The sequence below is a fragment of the Acanthochromis polyacanthus genome, chromosome 19, assembly GCF_021347895.1.
Source record: "Acanthochromis polyacanthus isolate Apoly-LR-REF ecotype Palm Island chromosome 19, KAUST_Apoly_ChrSc, whole genome shotgun sequence".
Lineage (NCBI taxonomy): Eukaryota > Metazoa > Chordata > Actinopteri > Pomacentridae > Acanthochromis > Acanthochromis polyacanthus.
The window spans coordinates 6,992,655-7,016,391 of record NC_067131.1 but is presented as its reverse complement, the minus strand read 5'-3'; the positions used below and the strand labels follow the sequence as shown (position 1 = coordinate 7,016,391).

Genomic DNA, 23,737 nt, shown 5'->3' with positions numbered 1-23,737 from the left:
AGCTTGAGTGGCTCTGTTTAGGAAAAGTTTTAGCCACCTAGTGCAGCTTTTTAAGAGCCAGAGCTAACAAACAGGGTTCAGAAAGTTTACAAAAAGCACTCAGCTCCAAAAACAGGCATGCTGCACATCCTCAGCCTTCATTTGCTTTGAAATCTGAATAATTTTGTGAAATACGTTGATTTCTTCAAAACGCATTCCCTCAAGAGTCATATTTAACCACATTTTCAGGCTCTGCAAGTGTTTACACCTTTGCACCTGGGTGCTTCAGTGAAAAATGTTCATCTTGCGTCACCAGTGCTTCCCTTTGCTCTTTTTGTTTTGCTAATATTCCTGGAAAATCTTCTCCCTCCTTTTCCCTGCACTCGTCGTGGTCGTGTTCCAGCTATCGAGCCTCTTCACAGCTCTCAGTGCATTCTTGAGTATATTCACTCTTTTGCAAGAGATTTGTCTGGATTTACTCTTGGATTCACGAGCGGTTTCCACACAGTTTCCACAATACATCATCTTTAAAACTCTATTTTTCCTTTTCGCTTTTTCTCTCGCCCCTCCAGAATATACAAGGGAGGGAATGAGTTCATATTTGTAAGGATTTAGAGATAGATTAGGGGAGTTTAGACCTCAGGTGTACGTGTGTGTCACTGGGGGTGACTATAATGGTCTTTGTTTTGTGTCTTTACAGGATGTGGTTTGATGAATTAATGAATCTCTGGATGTCTGTGCAAAATCAGCCCAGCTGGGAAGGGGTGAGACACACAAACACACAAAGTATATTTTATGAACCTACTGAAATAAGGTGACGCCCGCTTGAACAAACAGTTCATTGGCTAAGTTGCATTTAGCTGTAAATGTGCACCACCAAGATGTGGATTTTTTAAAAATAACTTAAAATTATTGAGCAATGAATCATGCAGCTCTCTGAATAGCACAATTTGGAATGACACACTTTCTGTGGCGATGATTGAAATGTTGTTAACATATTGTCGGTTTCCACTCAGCATGCAGATAAGATTTTCCATTTGCTCTCCGTTTAACCAGCCTTCTGGCCCTCTGCGGCCCGGCTGTGCACATTTCCTCTGCTCTTTAACATCTCCTTCATTTTTTTTTCAAAGTGGCTATATTTATTTCTTGGAATGACACACTTCACTTCTGGGAATGTTTTTTGTGCTCACAGTGATTGTTTGCCTGACGGTTGTCTTGCAGCATCTAGTGAACCTGTTTGCTCGCCTTGCCAATGATAACATCGGCTACGTGGACTGGACCCCTTACATCCCCACAGTGAGTCATTAGCGGACCTATGTGGATGTAAAAGTGTGTCTGTTAATGCGTTTTACTGCAGGGTGAACCGAGGTGAAACTCTCTATTGTGTGTGTTTGTGCAGATCTTCACCAGGATCCTGCGCAGTCTGAATCTTCCAGTCGGGGTCAGTCACATGGTGGCACCGCGGTATCTCACCAACTCCTATGATATTGGACACTTGGTGTTGTGGATCACAGCACTCCTGGTGCACACTCTTTAAACATTTTTTCCTAAAATAAGTTTCAAATGCACTAAAAATCTGGGCATTTTATTCCAACTTCTTGACTGATTTATATCCTTGCAGGGTGGACCAGGAAACCCTGGACAGAAACAACTGACCTGCCTCTTCAACAGCATTGCCTCCTTCTACCATCCCTCCAATCACGGCCGCTGGCAGGTAACTCACTTTGCTCACACACACACATTCACACACTGCGAGCTGTTTGCTGTCCCACTCTCTTGATTTATAACCTGTCATTCAGGACCTGGCTGGCTCTCAAAGCAAAGTAATAACTGCTGCGGAAAAGAGCCATATCACAGATCTGTTCACGGCTAGCTGTGTGCACGTGTCTCTCGGTGATAATGTCCAATGTTGCGCCTACAGTCTCGACTGATGCGGCTGCTTCAGCGTCTCCCGGCGAGCGTCGTGCGCCGCGTGCACCGGGAACGTCACGCCGAACCCAGCTGGATCACGCTGGTCCCCGAGTGTCAAAGGTTGACTGATGAAGATCTGCAGGACTTCACCAGGAGCCTCATGGGGGCCACCCTGCTGGCCATGTTCAGGTACTGCATTCTGGTGATGGTTAGCCTTAAAAAAAATTAACGTAACCTGACTCTCTAGGCATTGATAGGTACTGCTGTGCTTCAGTACTAGAAATCTGAGTCAGCTTTGACATCTAGGAAATCTATTAGTAAAAGGAGCATGCATGCATACATGGTAACATACACTATCAGTCAAAATTTGGACACACCTTCTCATTAAGTGTTTTTTATTTAAATATTTTATGCATTGTAGATTAATGCTGAAGATATCAAAACTATAAAAGAATGCATATGGAATTATGTTGTAAATGAAAAAGTGGTAATTTTCAGTAATAATCTACAGTGGAGGAAAAAATACAAATGAATAAAATGTATTGAATGAGAAGGTGTGTCCAAACTTTTGACTGCTAGTGTATATGATTTGTGCACAAATATCCGCACACATGGCTAATTTTCTTAACTTTGCATTATATTAAAAGCACTTTTTGTGCTGATTTCAAATTCAGATTATATTATTCCAATTTTACAAGCTATTGAGCTGATGTGAAACTGTTTTTTGTCGATAACATTCATATTTTGAGTAGTTATTTTTGAATTTGTGTTAATTAATAAGCTATGATACACAGATGGGGTAGAACTCTGAGTGGAGTCTTGGTGTCAGTGTGTGCAAAGCGATTCATCGGCACAGTTTTTGACGATACTGACGCTTGCTTTTTCTGTCTTTAACATTGGCTCCATTTCTTGACTCTTACGGTAAACAGTCCAAATCACAACACTGTTGCTGCTGATTCTTACATTGGCTTATTTATTCTCAAGTTAAACATAATGTCAAAATAAATCAGTCAAATTAACGCTAGAGAATCAGCAGCTATAGTATATTTATTCGGGCCGATTTTCTGTGAGTTCTGTTAAGGTGGCACAGTTTAAAGGAAATTAAAAGAGCATGTCACAGCACATGCGATGAGCTGGAGACACGTTACACGTTACACGAGTAAATTAAAACTACTGCCATATTCCATGTGTGGGCAGTTAGCTTCCTAATAGCTTGATCACTACAATGACAATATTCAAACTGAGCATCATAAAGCAAGGATCTATGGAGCTGTTTTAAAACAAGATGTGCTAAGTAGGAAGACCGTAAAACAACATGAGAGACCTGAAAAGGTGCAGCAGAACAGGAAATTCTTTGTGGAAAAAGTAAACTCTCAGCAGCGGAAACAAACAAGTGAATATATAAATATACAATGATGATTTGAGTTGCTAAGTGGAGCCGTTCTGCAAAAAATAGGTTGCGAGATGACATTTAAAAACAGAGACAATGTAAGCCGGCCCTCGTGTGGGAAAGTATTTCTCCTGATGCAGAAATAGATAGCATAGGTGCCACTGTGGGTGTAGGTGTGACTGTTCTGTTGAATAGTTGAGCTGTTTAATGACCAGAATTTATCTTCTTTCATCTTTTGAGCCAGAACTCGGGCTCAGAAATAGAATCTGTGCCCATATTTGAGTTTTCCACCCTCCAGTTATCAGTGTTAGCTTGACTAATAGGCCAATTTTCCACTTTTTTCTGACAATTTTCAGAGCATTCTCCGCTGTTTTTGTGTCCTCAGATGCTATGTCAGTGTTAACTAGGTTGCAACCATGTAAACAGCTAATGATAGCAGCATTTGAATAAGTGCCAGCCGGTTATCTAAGTGCAGGTCGATGCACACGCTCGGCCTCAGCCACGACGAGACTAATCCAGACAAAGACAGGTCACCTGTGATTATCTGTCTGTGTGTGTTGCTGTTGTTGACGCTGCCTGTTGCTGGGTGTTGCTACGTGTTCATTTGCCCTCTACTGGTGATTTGCAGTAAAACTGGAAGTACAGACGCAGCCTACGCTCTTCAGAACCTGGCTCTCCTCACACCAGAACTCGCCATCCCGCCTGTACTGGAGAAGTAAGTTTAATTGACATGCATTGTTTGCTGTGAAGTCAAAAATCCTGCTGGTGCAACACCAGAGTTGACATTATTGGGTTTTATTTGCTCCTGTTATTATTCTCTGCCTGTAGGAGGGTAATTGTGCTCTCTAGGTTTTGGTGGATATAAACATTAGGCATAATTTTGCAATCAAGTCAGTTAAGCTACAATTTGAGCTCCGTTTTTCTGTCTATATTTGTTCATATTCGGGCAAATTGACTTCATTAAAAGTAAGCTAAATTAGCTATCAGGAGTTCTTGTTTACAGTGTACCTACAGAGGTACAGACAACTATAGCTATTTTACTTAAAGAAAACTTAAAACATGATGATTCTTAGGCAAGTTGTGTGGATATGAAGGTTGTCTTTTTCTGTGATTAATGAACATTTTTCGAGAAGGACACTGGAAACAATGATATCCTCAGAAGAAGTTGGTCACATTTCACATGATCACGCCTCTGTCCTGGGATTTAACTGAGTAAGGACTCGGAAAAGGAGCAACAATTTAGACATAATTTGCAGCAGTTACGCACTAACTGTTTGTGCCCCATCAGTGTCTTAGTTTCCTCCATGAACTGTGTATCCTACAACTGCTTCACCTCTTAGCAGTGCTGGTGTGCAGGACAAATCAGCAAGCACAAGCAAGAATTCCTCATCACATTGAATGTATCTAAATGTCAGTGCATGAATCTTAGCACTCCTTGTTTCTATTTGAGGAAACATTGGAGAAGTTGGTCCTTCTTAAGGCTGGGATGCTTGACGTTTTATGAAGTTATTTTCCAATACAAGTGGCATCTTTTTCTTTTAATGAAGGTCTAATTAGCATTGTAAAATAATCACTTCAGATGAGTTTCTAACTTATTGCTTTTAAGGCTGCCAGCATTAAACCCCTTCTGAAGAAAAATAATCCAGGTGCCTCATTGTGTGATAACTACTGGCTAGAATCCAATCTACCATTTCCCAGTAAAATTCTGGAGAAACTTACCACCGTGTTGATTCTCAGTAATCCAGGAGCTTCAGCAAAAGCATCTGGACTTCTAAAAGCTTTTGGATGAGAAGTCAAAAACCTAAAAGAGAATACCAGTTCATTTTTACTAAAGCTTCTAGGTTTCGATTCGGGCACGAGTCCTGGGTCGTCTATGGGCCATTAGCCATGTGAGCTGGAGTGACTGTATACATCAGAAACTCCCCATTAGTCAGTTAGAGCTGAAGATTCCTCTTGGATGGGAGGTGAAATTCTTCAACAGGAGTAAAAAAGTAAAAAAAAAGGGCACCTGTTCATTTCACCTCATCTTACTCCATCATTCACCTCCGTGTATCTTTTGGATGACAGGACCTATGCAGCGATGCAGACCCTGACTGAGCCGCACACCCTCACCGCCACCCTCAGCTGCATGATCGGCATGGCTCGCAGCCTGGTTTCCCCTAACAACCATTACCCAGAGGGCCGTGCACACGTGCTCCCACTGCTCGTGGGCTCCCTGCCAGGGGTGGACCCCAACGACTTCAGCAAGTGCATGGTGAGTAATGGACGTGTTGATTAGTAATGAAGAAGAATTGTTAGACAAGTCGACAATGCAGCTCCTGCTGATTAAATTCCTTTCTTGTATACTCAGGTCTGTCCTATTAATAATTCCTGAAAGTGGATTGAATATCTCAGTTTGAAGAACTCGCAATTAATGTAGCTCAGCCTTCAGTTTCTGCTTGAATTGTAAAATGGATTGCTCCTCTCCTCTGGTGCGCTCATTTTCTCCAGACTATATTAATCCCTCACACCAGAATAAATTAATACATTTGAGAAATGTCATCTGGTAAGTTATTTAACAAAGGCCGCGATCGCGTCAGATGATGTAAATTGATCCGTTTCCTGTCGTGCTTCTCTGTCCAGATAACGTTCCAGTTCATCACCACTTTCACCACGTTGGTGCCTTTAGTGGATTGTTCTTCAGCTCCGTCTCGATACGCTGATCTCTCCGAGGTACGCTCATGCAACACACATGGACAGTTTATTCACAAAGAAGATTAAATAAACATAATCGAGAGCCAAAGTCCTGACACCACTTATGGATCACCAAAAGCTTCTGCAGGCTTGAGACAAATTGGCCTCCACTGCACCAATTATAATCAGAGACCTTCGTGATTTAATATTAAACAACAATTTCTTCATCAGCATAGGAAAAAAAGGCAACTCCCATGAAACTTACTTATATCAACGCTCTTCTAAAGTATTGCTTAGCTGTAATCTGTCTACAGCTGTGACTCTGTCTCAGTCCTCCTGGTGGGTGCTCTAAGGCCTCACTATCTTTTGTGGTGCCATGATGTTTAACTCTAGGGTTTGGAAATGGAAACACTGACAGCGACAACTTACTTCCAGAGGTTCCAGTTTCACTTGAGCTCTGTATAGTTAGAAAATGATACAATAAGTCTTGAAACGCTTCAATTGTTTAAGTACTTTTTCCTTTCTGTCATGATTCCACGCTGGCAAGAAGTCTGTCGGATTCTTGTGAAAGCAATATCTCAGAAATACCTCGAGGGAACTTCTTCGAATTTGGCACAAACGTTCACTTGGACTCTACGATGAAGTGATTAGATTTTAGAAGTCAAACTTTACTTTGGCCTCACAAAACCCCGTTTTGGCCGTTTGATTGACAAGATTTCACACAAATGTCCAACAAGATGAAATGGAAACAGCATCAAACATGATGTGGTTCATGCACTGGCATCTTTCCACTGATGCTGCCGTTCTTAACTGCTTTGTGACATCTTATCTGTATTCTGAAAGATCAGTTTTTATAATGTGTGTCTTTTTAAATGTTTTTGCTCTCCACCATGTAGAAAGTCAAATGAAATTCCATGATACATTGCGTAATGAGAGTAAAGGTTAATTCATTTGTTTATAATGAAGTGATTACAATACATATTCAAAAGGTTAAAGGTCAACTCCACAATGACAATTAAAAAAATAACCCTTTTCTGGTCAATATTCATAACATTGTGGCCATATTTCACATTAGTTGAATGTTGAATTAGTGACATTACGCATTTTTAATATCACCTTTGCAGCAACTTTCTGACAGAAAATCCTTCACCTGACTCAAACTTAGGAATAATTTCTATTTAGGGAAAAAAAATGATAAAATAATAATAATTCCTCCAAAGTTGTTATTGGTCGTATTTTATGAATCCTGACAGACATGGATGTAAATTGCAGCTGACTCTTTAAAGCACAGATACTACTGTAAGGCAGTAATTGCACTTTATTAAAAGGAATAATTTGACAGCTTGCGTTGAGCCTCTAATAACAACAACAACAACAACAAAATGTGCCTTTAAACTTAACTAATTAGCTCATTTTTTCTTCTTTTTCTAATCAAAGTGTCAAACCAACATGTTGTGGATTTTCCTGGAGTCTTTTTGTCGCTATAAGGTTGACATTGCAGGTCTTTATGCTAAGTTAAGCTAATTATCTCCTAATACCCACTTCATATTTAACTGGCAGCAAATTTTCTTCCCCTCCATCATGCATTTATAAAATGTCAAACTAGATGTTTAGCATGAATTCTTCCCCTTTTTCTGACTAATACTAGCTTACTTACAGAGAAATAACTTAAAGCACACTCCTGTTACACAAATACTCCAACTAATCATCTATATTTCTCCCCTTGCAGATTGAAAAAGATCTGTGTTTTGCCTCAGCTGAGTTTGAAGACTTCGTTCTGCAGTTCCTGGACAGGTAGAGATAAATTAACAAGTCAGACTGTCACTTAGTAAAGCTTTGTTGTCAGCGTGTGAATACGAATGTGTCTTTCTCTTTGAAATGCACCAGTCTCGCACACTCGCACGTAAAACAGCCTTTTTGTTGTTTCATTCTTTTTTTCCCCACCGTAATGCTGTTGACATTTTCATTACTGACAAGTATTTTAAGTGTGTGTTTGTGCATGCGTGTGTGTGTTCTTTTGTGCTCGTGCAGGTGTTTTGCTCTGATAGACAGCAGTACACTGGAACAGACCAGAGACGAGACAGAGACAGATACCCAGACTCATTTGGAGAGCCTGGTGGAGCTCGGCCTGTCCTCCACTGTTAGCACTATCTTAACACAGTGCTCCAAGGAAATATACAAGGTAGCACAGAAATACACTCCCACACAGTCACCGGTGTCTTCAAGAAAACAACACTGTCTTTACTTCAGTTCCTTAATTCAACAAACTGTACTCTCACCATAGCTAAACTCTTCTTTTCTTCTCAGTTTCTAATTCTAAATGCTCACCTTAAATGCCATGAAAACTAACTTTCTCAATCAGGAGTCAGTGGGTCCTATTGAATACACGATTCTCTGTCAAAGTTGGGTCTGTTTTTGGTTGTTTTACGTGAGACTTTACAATTTTGTCAATTGTTTTCTGCTATTCTCCCTGGCTTGCCTTCCAGCGGTTGACCAATCAGAATCACAAATACTGATTCCCCGAGAAGAAATTGCTTATGTTACAGTTGTTCCTATTTAAAGTCTGAAATATAAACAGTACAAATAGAAAAATATGACCTAAAAATATAAATATAAATAGAAAAATATAACCAGATGTCGAAATTATGTCCTACAAATATAAATACAAAAATATGACGTCAAAATATAAACATAAGTAGAAACCATGTCCTAAAAATATAAACATAAATAGAAAAATAGGACTGAAAAATATAAACATAAGTAGAAAAATAAGACTGAAAAATATAAACAGGAGTAGAAATTATGTTCTAAAAATATAGATAGAAAAACATTATCTAAAAATATAAACATAAGTAGAAAAACATGACCTAAAAATATAAACATAAGTAGAAATTATGTCCTAAAAATATAAGCGTAAGTAGAAAAACATAACCTGCAAATATAAACATAAGTAGAAATTATGTCCTAAAAATATGTCTTAACAATATAAAATAAAGGAATTATGTCCCGGAAATATAAGTAGAAAAACGTTATCTAAAAATATAAACATAAGTAGGAACATAATAAGCAGAAATGTAAAAAGTCAACATTAAACTTAAAATAAGAAGTTAAAAGTAGTAAAAAAAAACTAGAAAAAAGCAGGATTGAGGCTGCATGCATGGTGAGGCATGTACACTAAAAAAAACTGAATTAAAAATATGATGACTGTCAAAGCTGAGCTTTCAAGTAGTTAAAATGTTGTCATAAATTAAAAAAAACTTGAAGTTTGATGACAGTTAAATATGTTGTGATTGACGTCTGAAGCCACAAAAAATGCTTCAGTTTCACAACCATATTTTCAGACGTTTTAACAATACAGTCCCTTGTAGAAATTTACCAAATATATTACATTTGTCTGATGTGTTCGTCCATGTCCATCAACACAGTTATGAAAACAGCCGTCACTCTTAATCAACAGAGCTTTTTGCACACTGATGAAGACTAGAAACCAACTGAATGTAAGAGATTCATCATGCAGTTAATGGAAATAGTTAGTTCTCGATAAAAAGAGCTCAGTTAAATTGATGCAACAGGTAATAGAAGTGTTGTAATTACATAAAAATGACAACAAGGAACGCAGCTGGCAATTCAATTAGATGTAATGGAAAGTTGTAGCATTGGGTGGTAATGATAGGAAACAATGTTATCTAGTAACCTCAGTAAAAGAGATTAAATGGTACAGCTAGAATGAGCACAAATGAGTCTGTGCTTATTATTAAGCAAAAATAAGCAAATTGAATTAAAATAACTGTGTCACAAAAAGTGCATGGCACAATCGGATTGTATTATGCACAACACAGACTGCACCAACACAGGCTTAATAGTTCCTAGTGATGTACATCTGCAGCTGTGATTGTATCATCCGCACTACAGCAGCCACATGGAGCTCGACCTCTCTTAGCAAGACATCGACTCTCTTGAAAACATAATAAGGGATCATTAAAATACCAACAATGTGTCATTTCTGCCACGTATTTCTATCTTTCTTTATCTTCATCGTCATGGATCATGTGTAAAATGAGGTTATTATTGATGCGTGATTCATGCATGAGGATGACTCATCGCTGATTCATTTTAATAAAGAAACCGGCACTCATGCTGTTCCTGCCATCACTATCAAAGTGTGGTGGCGCAAAATCAACACGTCGAAGATCCGATTTTTAAAAAAAGTGTTTGATACCAACTGAGGGAAAAACGTAACCCTTCATGGTTCTGAAAGCAGGTGGCAGTGTCAACTTTTCATCTTTTTTTCGTATCTTTATTACATATAATATTACAATTACTTGAAATAATGATGAACAAAAGGTGGATTTAGGGTTTTATAAATGTTCTCTGTTGCTTTTAACCATGAAAAGTGAAGAAAGTGAGCTCACACAAAATCACGGTGCACAAACAGTAGGAAATATGCTGGAATGCTTGGTTTTTACATGTTATTACTGCACAAAATTTTCTTTTTTGGTCATTTCCACAGTGTTACTTTCATGCCATGGATTTACTACATAGGAGTACATTGGCTGTCTATCATTTTGAGCAATTTAGAAGTGTCAAACTCTGCAATTATGCACAAAAAGTTGCTTTTATGGGGTCAAAAAAACAGCATCATCTGATCCTATTAAATGCTTTTTTTTTCATTAGGTTGCGTTGCAGAAAGTGTTCAGCTTTGCCACCTCCAACATCTTTGAGACGTGTGTGTCGGGCAGGATGGTGGCCGACATGTGCAGAGCTGCAGCGAAGGTATGTGTGTGTTTATCATTCGGCGCTCTTTATCTCTGCATGCTGTTTTTTCCTTTAATAAGGCAGCTTGTTTGAATTTCGACTCCAGATCTTCAAACAAATGCAAAACAGGAGGCAGCTTTGTTGACGGCCAAGTTTCATATGTGGATATGTTGAAGATACAGTTGCATAAAAATATTGTCTGATCAGGTCGTGGATGATATAGACTCATTTTTTCATCTGTTCTGCATTTTTCAGTTCAGTTAGATGCATATTTACAGCATTCTGTCTTCATTTTGATGATTTATTTTGCCTAATATTCTGCATGCCTGCGCTTGGGCATCTAACCGTGCTTTTGTGTGTTTGCATGCCTCTTGCATGTGCACTTGTGCATCTGTGTTTGCAGTGCCATCCCGCTGAGTCTCTCCGTCTGTTCGTCCCTCACTGCTGCAGCGTCATCTTCCACATTACTGAGAGTCAGTACCACACTCTGTGTCTATGTAGAGCAGTCCGGTGTGTTTGTGTGTCTGCGTGCGAGTGTGTGTCGAGCATTAAGACTGCTCAAGGTCCCTAGAATCTAATGAGCTTTTAACAAGTTCATTCAGAAGTTTATTCACTGCTAAATGAAGCCTGCAGCTCGCACAGCAAAGATGCATCTTCATTCCTCAGGTTTTCCGCACATTATATCAAATTGCAGCAATCTAAGAACACTGAGGAGGCTTTATGAGACGCACTGGAAGTTACTGGACTATCTGAAATCCAAACAGGAAAATAAAGGCTGGAAAAGTTGCCTTTTAGCAGCTAGGGAACGGAGCAGTTTGGAAATGCAACAAGTTGGCTTAGCCTGCAAGAACAATCATTTAAGTAGCTACATACAGCTGCATGCAATTGAAAATAAGTAAATAGTTGCTCTTCCTTCAAATCTGTGGTTACCTGACAGCTTTTCTTTTATGAGCCTAACAAATAAGAAAAAATAGAGTGTAGCATCATATAAAATTGAGACATGACTTGAGTAACGCACCGCCACTCATGTGTCAGCTAAACAGCTTTTAACTTGAAGTTGCCTTCATTTTCCAGATCTAGTTGTGACTTTTTAGTCATTTCAAACCATGTCCAGAGTTTGCAGCTTAAGTATGTTTTTGCAGCCTCACTCTGCTTCACAGGCACCAATTAGCATCACTTTCAGACCCGCAGTCAGTTCACAGAGGAGCTCGTGGTTGTTGAGTGTTACCACAAGGTTTAAAGAGTCCAAGAATTAATCTGTTCTGGAAGTGTCATCAGCGGTCGAAGCCCAGCGACTATTCTTGACCGACCTTACAAGCTCTAACCGCTAAATTAAAGCCTAACGAGTTAATGACATTCGGAGACTTAACAAGTAGAAGAGTGCCCAAACAATTCAAGTGCATGAAATGAAAAGTATATAGCACTTCAACGTTTGAAGAAAAGATCGTTTTTAGTCACAGTTTCCTACAAGCAGTTTGTTCTCTGTTATAACATTTATTCTAATAATCCAGTCAAATTTGTGGGAGGATTACCACGTCCAGACAAACTATGGTGGAGCTCTGTGAAGCTTCACTTTGCAGACTTTTGAACTAAATACTGACACTTGGATGCTCACAGTGGCAGATATAATGTTTAGCATCTTAGTTTAGTCTATTAAGAAGTTAACACAAGCATGAAGCACAGTAAAATCTGAATTTGATTGAAATGTTATTAACCCATGTGTCGTCCTGCGGGTGAAATTGACCTGTTTTAGAGTTTGAAAATGTGCGAAAAATATATATTTTCACAGTGAAACTTCTGATGTCCACATTTTCGACATTTTTGGGAAATCTTTGGACATTTTTGGTGGAAAAAAGAAATGTTAAAAAATGTTTCTTGAAGAACATTCACATAAAAATCAATCAAAATCCAGCAAATTTCACTGGATTTTGATTGATTTGTTGTGAATGTTCTTAAAGAAAACAGAAGTTTTACTGGTATATCTGTAATCACTTTACATATTTTTAGGATTTGTTTGGAAGATTTTTAACCTTTTTTTTAAAAAATATTTACAAAATTTTCTTGCAAAAATTCAAGGATTTTTTTTTTTTTTTAAATAAAACTTCTAGGGGAAACTTTTAATGAATTACTGGATTTTTTCCGGAAGGTTTTGCAAATTTTCAGAAATTTTGGGAATTTTTTGCTGAATTTTTGGATTTTTTTCAGACAAGAAAACAATATTTTTTGGTGTCCGTAAAATGAGGACAACAAGAGGGTTAATTTTCAGGTATTTAGACATTAACACCAAACTAAGTTTTTAGCATGGCTCTAGAGGAAATGTCAAGCAATCAAGATGTTACAGTTCATCCTAAGGGGACGATCCATCCAGAACTAGTAGCCTGACAGTCCAAGAGACACACCGCCAGCTTGGTTAGAAACTGAAATGACCCCAGAATCCAGGGGAAGGAGCTCAGTCTGTCAGGGGAGCAATAAGCGACATAATTCAGCTTCTTTATGTTTGCGTGTGCAGGTGAGGAGCTGGAGAGCGGAGACGAGCTGGATAAGGAGCTCTTGTGGAATCTCCAGCTGCTTTCTGAGGTGAGCGGGGGAATTATCAAGCCCCAAAGGCTTCAACACACTAAAAAAAAAGTTAATCCTACCAATTTATTTTATCCATATTGTGCCATGAAATTTTGATTTGTAGCTTGTCGTCATGCTCTTTCTACTACTGCGGTGATTTGGCTGCTATTCCTTTAGAATCAGACATTTTACCCGTCCTAAAATGAAATGAGGTGATGTTGTACGAGAAAAACCTGTGACCTAACGACATTTTTGCAGTGTATGCCTTGCGCGGCCGTAAATATATAAGAGCTTTGTCGTTAACCAGAACATATTGATACTCCTTCAGTTTTGTTTTATTGCTCCTGGGAGCTTAATGCGAGTGGGAGCGCGCCAGACGCCGTGATTTACTGGAGAACCTCAATATTTAAGACACAACTCTCCAATGAATTGCCTGTGTGTGTGCATGCACTCATGTGTGTGTGTGTGCTGTTTTTAGGTAACCCGTGTTGATGGTGAACAGCTGTTAAAATACCGGGGGGACCTGGAGCGTATCCTGTGTGTGTGTGTGCGCCTGCGCTGTAAACGTGCGTACACACTCGCCTGCAATCTGCTGGAACACACACTCCGCTCGCTGTCCCTCATCTATCCCACCGAGTACCGCAGCACCTCTGGAGGCTTCGACTCCGACCTCCCTATACGGGTAAACACACATAGTCATTAAAAGTGCTCCAATATCACAAAGGGACATTACTTTAAAGGTCCCATTCTGTGAACCCTTTTCAGCAAATTAATGAAAGTCTCACAGGTCCCCAGAATATGGCTTTTAGTTTATCTGCTGAAAATACTACAAAGATTGTTCATCTTACCTTAGTTGTACAAACCCCGGTTTTAGTCATATTCCAAATGGGCTGTTTTAGTGTCTGTAGTTTACAATTCAGTTGATCTGCTGTTGTCCACACCCACTTCAGGAAGAAGACTCTCTCTGTATCTGCAAAACAATCACATGGCAGCCATTACTGACTTTCTGTCCCTTCTAATTTCTCTCAGAGAGATCATTTTTGTCACATGTCACAGATTCTAAGATCAGTTGTTTAGCAGTGCAGCTTAGAAATAACTCTGAAGTGACTGCTGGTTCATCTGTCGTCTTAATGGGCTTTTAATCACTGTTTCATATTCGTTCTATCATCTGACAACAAAAACTGAAAATTTTGCAAATTAGAAAACAACCTTATTAGGAACTCATCTATTAAACTGCAGTATAAGTGAGCACAGAGAGCAGGAGAGAAGTAAACAGATGGCTGAGTTTAGGCTGCACTAAAGCACAACAGGCCACATGAAATACAAGAACCTACTCAGTCCTTGTTTACTGGGTCAAGCCTGTCTTAAAGTTTCCACCTTTTCTGAATGTCCCTCAGCTTTACAGAGCTCTGACTTGTGGTCATATGATTGATTTAAGCTAATTTGATAACATGAGCCACATTAGTCCTGCAACACCTAACACTATGGATTTTCCCACCCAAGTAATCCATCAAATCCTCAGTTCCTTCGATGCTGGAAGTGCATGAAATCTCTTGTGTTCACTCTTGCAGCCAACAGCAGAACAGTTAGTGAGCTTTGCTTGTGGCTGAGACATTTTAGAGCTTGCAAAAGCAGCTGGAGAAAGCAAATTAACCTGGAGGACTGTGAAGCAGCTGAATGGCTCACCTGAAAATCAGCAATCAGTAAAGGGAGCATCATTGTGAACATTCTTAGCCAGACAACTATTGGTTCCTCAATTTCTATGTAGACACTGAATGAAAGTCTTTCTGGCTTGCAAAGCTGGATGTGGGGGCCTAGAGGAATGGCAGCAGTACGTGTCATCATGTTCTCACAGCTTTTATTTTATACCTCCAAGATGTTAAGCCATACAAAACACAATAAAAATGGATTCTCACCTTATGGGAAGACACAAAGCAATAACTACAGTTATTTAATCTTACAAACTGACTCTCAAGTTAAATCCAGTGCAATGACTTTAACTGCAGCTTCATTTATGTCTTATCTGGAAACATTCACATATATAAACTTGCCGCTGCAGAGTTTTGTCAGCTTCATGCTGTCTTTCACGGTTCACTTTAAAATAGGATGTATAGCTGTGATAACTGCAGTACATTTTCCATTTTCAAAGAAAAAACTAAGCAATTAAAGCATCTGCATCAAACTGAAATTAGACGGCTATACTGCGGCAACATACAATGCCTAATAGTGCTTGTTCTCAGTCACTGTCTCTCTATTGATTCAGACCGCAAGTTGCTTTCTTTGCATGAAAAGTAACCACATCTGTGTTGTTAGAGTATACAAAGAGGGAAAACAGTGAATAAGGGAAAAGAAAGAACGTATCGATTGGTACACAATCTGCTTATTCTCTCTGAAAGAAAATGCACAGTGAACTGTAAACATATCTTCCCTGCCTGGAAGCCCCCGAAGCATCACAGATTTGCTTCACATTTTTTTTCAAATTTTTCTCCTGGTTTGCTTTTTTTTTCCACATTGCCTCTCTCCAGGTCTGTAGAAATCCATAAAAACAAGTACAATCAGAAGGAAAAATAATCTTTGTATGAGCTGCTTTTGAGCCAAAAACCACTCATTTAAGCATCTCTGTATGTTACAAAATGATTCCTTACACAGTATGTATTAATAAAGGGAGGCTATTGTACTAAGCAAAACATACTAAATTGGAATTTGTTTTGCTAAATACCCCCCATTGAGCTAATTCCCTTCTTAGTTGTAGGTTGTTTCCTTTTATTTTTACCCTACTGTGATGAATCTGTAAAATCATCAACCTTTTCTGTTCAGGTGGAAGCTGCAGTAGCTGTTGCTAGGAGCCGCTGTCCACATTTATCAAAGAAAAATGTTTTCAGACGTGATACTTCTGCACCTTGTACAACTCAGTGATACTCTATAAGTATGAATTATTCCATTTTAGTGAGCACTGTAGTCTTAACCTTGCTGCAGCTTGTTACCAAGTGAAACCAGCTACAAGCAAGCAGCTCCTATAATATAAGCTTAATTGTGTTTTATCAGTGATAATATTGGATTTTATGTCGATGGCGTATTTGGGGCATTTGTGGCATCAATTTGTTGGCACATTTGCAATTCAGCTACTTAGAATATGTGTTGTGAAGCTCTGACTAATCAGCAGGATAACGGTAACCATGAAAATATAGTGCTAAAAAGATAAAGATTTAAGCGATCGGTTCATATCAGCCACCAAAGGTTGCTGGTCATAGCAGACCGATTGAGAATGTAGCAGCAAAACCTCTGAGAAAGGGGCGACTTCTTTTGCTTGTCAGCTGAACTTTTCATTTTCAAAAGCAGAAATGTGTTAAATTCCTCTTTTTCAAAAGTTGCATAATCTTGCTTTAAGTTCTAGGACGGCTTCTTTTATGTCCTTGTACTTTTGTGGTAGCAGCAGACAAACTGAAGCTTCTTGCCCTGCAGTATTTCTGTCGTCCCCCAAGAGAAAAGCATCTCTGGAATATTTTTTTTCAAAGCCTTGATAATATTTTTTGTCATGTGTTTTTTTTTTTTGTTCACCAGCGTGGGGAAGTGCGTTTCTGTTTTGATGTCTAGGTGGCAGTAATTACTGCAGCGTTCCTCCGCCTGCTTTTATTTTCACAGTTTCAAATACCAACCTCTTTTTTATGTGCAGTTCACGGCCACCGATTCTGTATTTCATTTAGATTTGATTTTCTTTGAATTTCTTTCTTTTTTTTAAAAGTGCTTTGCTAGTTGGATTCATCTGCTGGTCTGTCATCTGATAGTATCTAAATCAGTTTTCTGCGTAATTTGTTCCCTTCTCTGCATTGAGTTTGTCCTTATCCTTTTACATATGTTTTAAATACTTCAATACCGGTGGATGACACAGGTCTGCGGTTTGGAGGCTGATTGGTCGCGCTGGTTTGCTTGCCAGTTGTTCCAGTGGAGGGGGAAAAAAACTGGCAACAGCTTTCTGTGAGAACGCTCTGCTTCTTCCCTTCTGCAGGACTGGGGAAGAGCAGGAGATGTGGCGGCGTTAGGTGTGTGTTGGCACGTGCCCAGTCAGGAGGAGGAGGACTTTGTTTTCCAGCTGCTGTCCCACCTCCTGCACCCCGAGCTGCAGCGAATCAAGGGTCACATCTCTGGAGATCAGCCAATGAGCAGGTGTGCTGTCGTTTGTTTTAGCTGCACAGACGCAATCAGGCACGCAGTCAAACAAAACAAGTAAAAAATGAGGCCTCCCAGCACTGATTGATGACATTTCCCCACGTCCAAACCTGACCTAACATCTGTTATAAATACCTGTCTGTGAGAGTTTTGATGGAGCCCAATCAGGAGAGTTGAACTTGGCTGGCGGTAGTGTTGAAATGGCTCATAAACCTGCACACACACACACACACACACACACACACCGCTATGGGAGGATTGTAAATGTGCAGTCTCATTCACAGGGAGGAGTTGTTGCAGAGTCTCGCTATTGTGCAGCACTGCCTCCTCGGAGCTGGAAGCATACTGCCCCCTTTGGATGGACTCCACGTCTCTGACCTGTGAGACCTGCGCACATCTCCAGAAACGTGCATTTTCATGCAATCTTGTCACGTTTTCACTCACGTTTTTTTTCTTTTTTGCCTCCTCTCAGGGTGCCCTCAATGGTGAATCTGGGCGAGATCAAGCTGCACATAGGTGTTCACTACGGTAAGAAAACACAGAAAAGCAGCCACGGAGCACGCACACACAAGCAGTCATCAGCTTCAGTAGGCGATAAGGCTGCTCATCCTGCATTCTGTGACCATACGGGACGTCTGTGTGTCTCCTCCCCTCCAGATGATTCACGGGAGAACTACAGAGAGTCCATCTGCCAAACCATGAGGCTGCTTCTACGTGAGTGAAGATTTTAACTTCACCCGCACTCGTTCCGTTTCAAATGTGATCGCAATGCACAATTCATCTAAATCCTACTCTCCCCAATCCAGATCACATCCTGGAACACTCGGAGGATGATACAAAGTCACTGTTTGTCATCATTAAGGTGTCCAGAGCTTGCGATTTCTCTATTATTCATGTATAAAATGTTGTTATTCCATCCCGCCCTCGTAGGCCTGCACGGGTCTCACAGCGGCCTTCTGTCTGTCCGTCTCGCTGCAGATCGTCAGTGACCTCATGTTTTTCCGAGGAACTCACAAGAAGGATTTTGACTCACGCTGGAAAAGCTTCACTCTTGTCAAGAAGTCCATGGAAAACAGGGTGAGTTGGAAAAGTTTCACAAGGCCGCCGACAGTTGTCAGTTTCAATGAGTAAACACGGGGGTGATTTGAGGATGTTGAAAATGTTGCCTTTCCCCTCTCTCTCTCTGCAGCTTCATGGGAAAAAGCAGCACATTCGAGCTCTGCTGATTGACCGAGTTCTACTCCAGCACGAGGTTCGTTTAAGGACACAGTAGCTGTTAGTGCACGCACATGAAATAAAATGCCTTCTCTTATTCTCAGTCTGAAGAGGGTATTTGTAAACGTATATACACACAACATGTATCGAATTTCTATGTCGCAATTGTATTTCTGTCTGCATAGATGAGAAAGCTGGTGGTTGAAGGCAGTGAATATAAAGTGGTTCATCAGGAGCTGCTGTGTGATCTGCTGCTGCTTTCTACCAGCACTTACAGCCAGGTAAAAAAAACAAAAACTGACACAGCACATGTTAATTAAATAATTTTCACATCAGAACATCTGCTGGCTCCCATTTTCATGATAGCATTAACATAAATATCTGTGGTGAAATGGAGGCTAATTGAGGATGCATGCATGTCTGTGTGTGTGCGCATCTGTGTTTCTTTGCATGTGTCCTTGCAGGTGCGTAGCAGAGCGCAGAATGTGCTGATGGCCGCGCTGGGAACCTTCAGCTTCTCCTACAGAGACCTGATCCCCCGAATCCTGCAACTGCTGTCGCCACAACACACTACTGGGACGCAGCAGCAGTTTAAGGTGCCACACACACACACACACACACACACACACACACACACACACACATTCATAAAACACACATGCTCGCTCACACCAGTCACTCTCCGTGGTGCTGAAATTTGAAACCAGTTTAAAACAGTGTCCTCAGCACGCATTTGACAAGTTCACTGGCCTGTCTTCACTGCTTTCCTGCGGCCTTCAGCGCTGAATTTTAAAGTTTTACTGTTTGTTTTTTAAGCAGGTAGGCCTTGCCCCGTCCTACGTTGTTACACTTTTCCCTTGTTGCACTCCTGCTTGCAGCCTGAGATCTGCTTCCCAGTTTTTGCTGACTGTCCCCAGGGCTGCAGACAGAGGGTGAGAGGTCATTTACTGTCAAGGCACCAGCACTCTGGATAAGATTTACAGCGTAAATTGGGAAAATGAAATCAGTGTCCTCCTTTGTAAACTCCTCTACAGTTCTATTCCCACAAACTGGCTCTATTTTTTTTTTTTTTACCTTTGCTATATTTAAAAAAACAATGCTATTTTTATGATATAGTTCCAGCAGCAGTGGTTGCTGAATCTCTGTATGTTACAAAATTATTCATTACACAGTATGCACTAATAAAGTTAGGCTATTGCATTAAGAAAAACATAGTAAATTGCAATTTGTTCTACTAAATTCCCCCATTGAGCTAATTCCCTCAATTTATGGTAAAGAAATGTATTGATACTGTTGATTTGGCAGTTTAAAAAATCTGCTTCATTCCATATTTTTACTATAAAAAGTTTTAACCTTTAAATGATTGAAAATTATTTGAAAATGCAATATAAAATAAAGTTTGTGTACCCTATTGTAATGGGGCAGGTAGACTAAAACCCAAAATGCAGGCACCACAGGAGGCAGACTGGTGTACGAAACAAGAGTTTATTAAACAAAAGAAAACTCGACTTACAAATGTGAGTCCGAGCAAGGGGAGAAGCAGACCACCGCCAAGGCAGGGTGGCTGAATGGGAGTCAGCAGCAACAACGAACCGGCGGGGAGTGACGGGGCAAGTCAGGCTTTATCTGTCCCTGATTGTTTATCTGGCCCAGCTGTGCACCCACCGCAGCAGGTGTCAATAAGTCTTGATTACCAGCACAGCCAGAGGTGCAGCACAGAGGGGGCGGAGCTAAGAGACAGGGCAGGAGACAGGAGAAAGAGAGCAAGGCAAAGATGATGAAGAAGAGGGAGGTGAGGAGAAAAGGAGGGAAAGAGAGGACACGAGGGGAATGAGGAAGGCAGACAGGGAAACAGGGCAGGACTGTGACACCTATTATAAATACTGCAGCTTTTTTTCCATTATCAGCACAAGTACATGTATTTTTAGCTATGACACGGTTGTAGCTGTCATAAATATTTAAGTATATATCCGTTATTAACGCAAAAGTACATCATTTTGACCGGTACAAACTGTAATTTTTATGTCAAAGAAATCAGCACAACAATATGTACATCTAACTGTGAAAAATTGTATTCTTTTGAGAAACAAATGCAAAAATCACAGTACTGATTTGCAATTTTCCTTTAAATAACTGTGCAAGAGTAGAGACGTATTTTTTTCAAGAGAAAATTTTTTTTAAATACACTTTTCTCCTGATTACTTTATTAACGGTGATTCAGTGTTATAGAAACAGTATCAGACTGTTTTAGAGGCTGCAGATTTTTACTGTCATGGTTTGACAGTTTTCCCTGCAAAATTTACAAACATTTTTTACAGTGTCCTCACAAAAAAATAGGTTTATTTGTAAAAAAATAAAAAAAAATCCATATGCATTTCAAGTTTTTTATCACTTTGAAACAATTCAGGTCGTTTTTGTTATTATACATGATAGCACGCTGATTCTATGCAATATTGTTGCCAAAATACTGAAGCTAAAGCTAAAAAATTAGCATTGCTGCTAGTTAAGACCTCTGCAGAAGATGTGGATCACTAATAACACAACTGTGAGAATCATTTCATGGATAAAACGAACAAAGATGCCATTTTTCAGTCTTCATTTTGATGTTATTTTCCTTTGTTTGCACACCTTTGTTGCATCTATTTACACTGATGTCATAGACTGAGTTGGAAAGTCAAACACCATAGAGTTGCTGTGGAAACACACAATATGAAAAAAGAGATCCCAGTAACTTTAAGTAAGCAATTTGTTTTGATTTGCAGCAAAAAAAGATGCTATTCATAGGAAGTCATACCACAGATCTAACACTACCAGAGGCATAAAATGTACATATGGTGCAGCATTGCTCCTCTATGTCAGGTTTGACCTATGTAACCCTGGTGTTTTAATCAAAAATGTATGTAAGATTTCTCTGATATGTCTTCCAGCGTTGTCCCCCTGGTTGCTCACTCCTGCAAAAATAATTGTACAAGGCACACAAACAAGAAATTAATGATTTATTGGTCATATTTTCATATTTCATAATGTTTGGCTTTTTACAAGAGATGTTGTTTTATGCAGGATGATTGACCACTGAATTTAAATGCAAAAGATCAGGACATATTTGACACACTGCTCATATTAAATATATTATGATATTAAAGTTCAACTTACAACGTGGCATATTTTTATCATAGCACAAGAAAAATGTTGTTAATTTGGGACAACTTTCATGATGCAGTTTCATAGAGGAGACAAAATAGAAAAACAGTGAGTAAGTTTCTTTCATTCTCACCTGCTATGGCATTTTAATTGAAAATTGCGACTGAAGACAGCCTCAACACCAACACCTTTTTAATACAATGTGGTCACGTGACATTTCCTGACTTTGTGGGTTCTTCTTCTGAATGCTCCGATATAAATATTTGACCAGTGTTAGAGCAGATTATTTGAGGTGCAAACATACACCAATGGTGCCCTTCAGATTCAGACAAAAGGCCACATTTATCTGATGCATTCAGAGGAACCTTTTGAAATGGGAATGGCCGTGTCAGCCCCATTTTGACACATTTGCTCTATAAATGTGACCCTGGGGCATATAACTGTTCATTTGCAAGTTCCTTTGATGTTCATATGTGTGTGTGCTGCTCAGGGTGCTCTGTACTGCCTCCTGGGGGTGCACAGTGGCGTTTGTCTGGCCAGTACGAGGGACTGGGACTGTGTCGGAGCGGTGTGGCCCGCTCTGGTCAGCTGTGGATTGTCGCCCTCTATGAACCTGGAGAAGCCATCTATTGGTCGACTCCTTGATGACATCGCAGACAGGATCCATCGCCAGCACGACACCATCGGCATCTACTTCACTGTCAGTCACATTTTCAGCCAATATGCTGCTCTCATCTGTTGTTTTCAATCTTTAATTTTCTCCACTTTGTCCTCTTTCACCTGTAGGTGTCTGAGGGATGTGTGGAGGTAGCCAATGAAATTGCACAATCTGAAAATCCCACGCCTTGTTTGGAGGCACCATCCAAAGAGGAGATAAAGGAGGGGCAACAACGTCAGCGAATCAGGAATGTGGTTGCTGCACGGTAGGAGTTTACGCTGTGTTCCAACGAGTGCTGTTACTGGTTCAGTTAACATAAAGAAAAACTAGAAGGACATTTTAGCCTGTAATATTATTATTATTATTACTATTGGGGTTATAAAAGGCAACTGGACTTCTATTTTTTGGCTCTCGAAGATGTTTCACCTCTCACCTAAGAAGCTTCTGACTGATGAGGAGTCCCAGATATATATAGTCGCCCCCAAACACTAACTAATGTCCTGGTCGTGTTGCAGACAGGTCTCAGGGTGTAAATGGTAATGAAACTGCCACATCAAGGATGACTAAAGATGTTGGTGGTGAAACTCTCCGAGGAGGGAACTAAAGACTGCATCATAAGTACCTGATAAGTGATCTAGAAACTGCCTCATACAGAAGCTCTTAGAATTACTATGACCTGGTTGACTGAGAATCTGTACAAACACGGCGTTATTACTACTGACTAATGCTTGTTTTTCTTTTGCACAGAAAATACGAGAAGCTCGTCAACGACCTCTTGGACTGCCTTGAAGACCGAGACTTGTAGGTTCTCTTTCCACTTGTATATGCTATACATTTAGTATGTCAATGTGTGTATGAAATGTCAGTACACACTGAGTTACATATTCTGTGTTTTATGCATCAACAACCACTAAAGGAGCGTTTCTCCTCCTATAGCCTTGGCTCAGTGATGTTAGCCTGTATTGCCAGTAGAAAATAGATATTTAAAGCAGCCATCGGGGGAGATACTCAGTGAAATGATACTACACTGCAAAACAAAATAGCTGTTTTTTCACGAGGCTAGTTTGCATGTATGTCTGTTTGTATTTCAGGCCCTGGAAGTTTGAGCACATGGCCACAGATCTGTTGTCTCTCCAGCTGAGAGATGATCACCCACTTCCCCCCGACGCCGTCCTCTATTTTACACAGGGCCTCGTGCACGACTCCATCAGCATACGCAAGGTCTGCAGCTGTTTATATTTGTGCCTGTGTGGGCTTTTGTTCGAGTGGATAAAATGCAAACACTTTAG

At 40.0% G+C, this 23,737-nt stretch overlaps 1 protein-coding gene across 1 annotated transcript in view; it reads left to right on the top strand.

Moving 5' to 3' along the window:
* Window positions 1-23,737, top strand: part of psme4b (proteasome activator subunit 4b) — a 52,123-nt gene that overhangs the window by 8,702 nt on the left and 19,684 nt on the right. Inside the window, exons 6-32 of the mRNA XM_051939296.1 lie at window positions 680-743; window positions 1,201-1,275; window positions 1,379-1,501; window positions 1,601-1,693; window positions 1,901-2,079; window positions 3,909-3,995; window positions 5,348-5,534; window positions 5,903-5,992; window positions 7,683-7,747; window positions 7,985-8,135; window positions 10,628-10,726; window positions 11,112-11,181; window positions 13,218-13,285; window positions 13,746-13,949; window positions 17,274-17,431; window positions 17,719-17,814; window positions 17,907-17,962; window positions 18,092-18,148; window positions 18,241-18,296; window positions 18,413-18,511; window positions 18,624-18,686; window positions 18,835-18,930; window positions 19,114-19,245; window positions 22,281-22,490; window positions 22,577-22,713; window positions 23,196-23,249; window positions 23,540-23,669. Of these exons, the coding sequence (XP_051795256.1) occupies window positions 680-743; window positions 1,201-1,275; window positions 1,379-1,501; window positions 1,601-1,693; window positions 1,901-2,079; window positions 3,909-3,995; window positions 5,348-5,534; window positions 5,903-5,992; window positions 7,683-7,747; window positions 7,985-8,135; window positions 10,628-10,726; window positions 11,112-11,181; window positions 13,218-13,285; window positions 13,746-13,949; window positions 17,274-17,431; window positions 17,719-17,814; window positions 17,907-17,962; window positions 18,092-18,148; window positions 18,241-18,296; window positions 18,413-18,511; window positions 18,624-18,686; window positions 18,835-18,930; window positions 19,114-19,245; window positions 22,281-22,490; window positions 22,577-22,713; window positions 23,196-23,249; window positions 23,540-23,669 (2,899 nt within the window). The remainder of the gene's footprint in view (window positions 1-679; window positions 744-1,200; window positions 1,276-1,378; window positions 1,502-1,600; window positions 1,694-1,900; window positions 2,080-3,908; window positions 3,996-5,347; window positions 5,535-5,902; window positions 5,993-7,682; window positions 7,748-7,984; window positions 8,136-10,627; window positions 10,727-11,111; window positions 11,182-13,217; window positions 13,286-13,745; window positions 13,950-17,273; window positions 17,432-17,718; window positions 17,815-17,906; window positions 17,963-18,091; window positions 18,149-18,240; window positions 18,297-18,412; window positions 18,512-18,623; window positions 18,687-18,834; window positions 18,931-19,113; window positions 19,246-22,280; window positions 22,491-22,576; window positions 22,714-23,195; window positions 23,250-23,539; window positions 23,670-23,737) is intronic.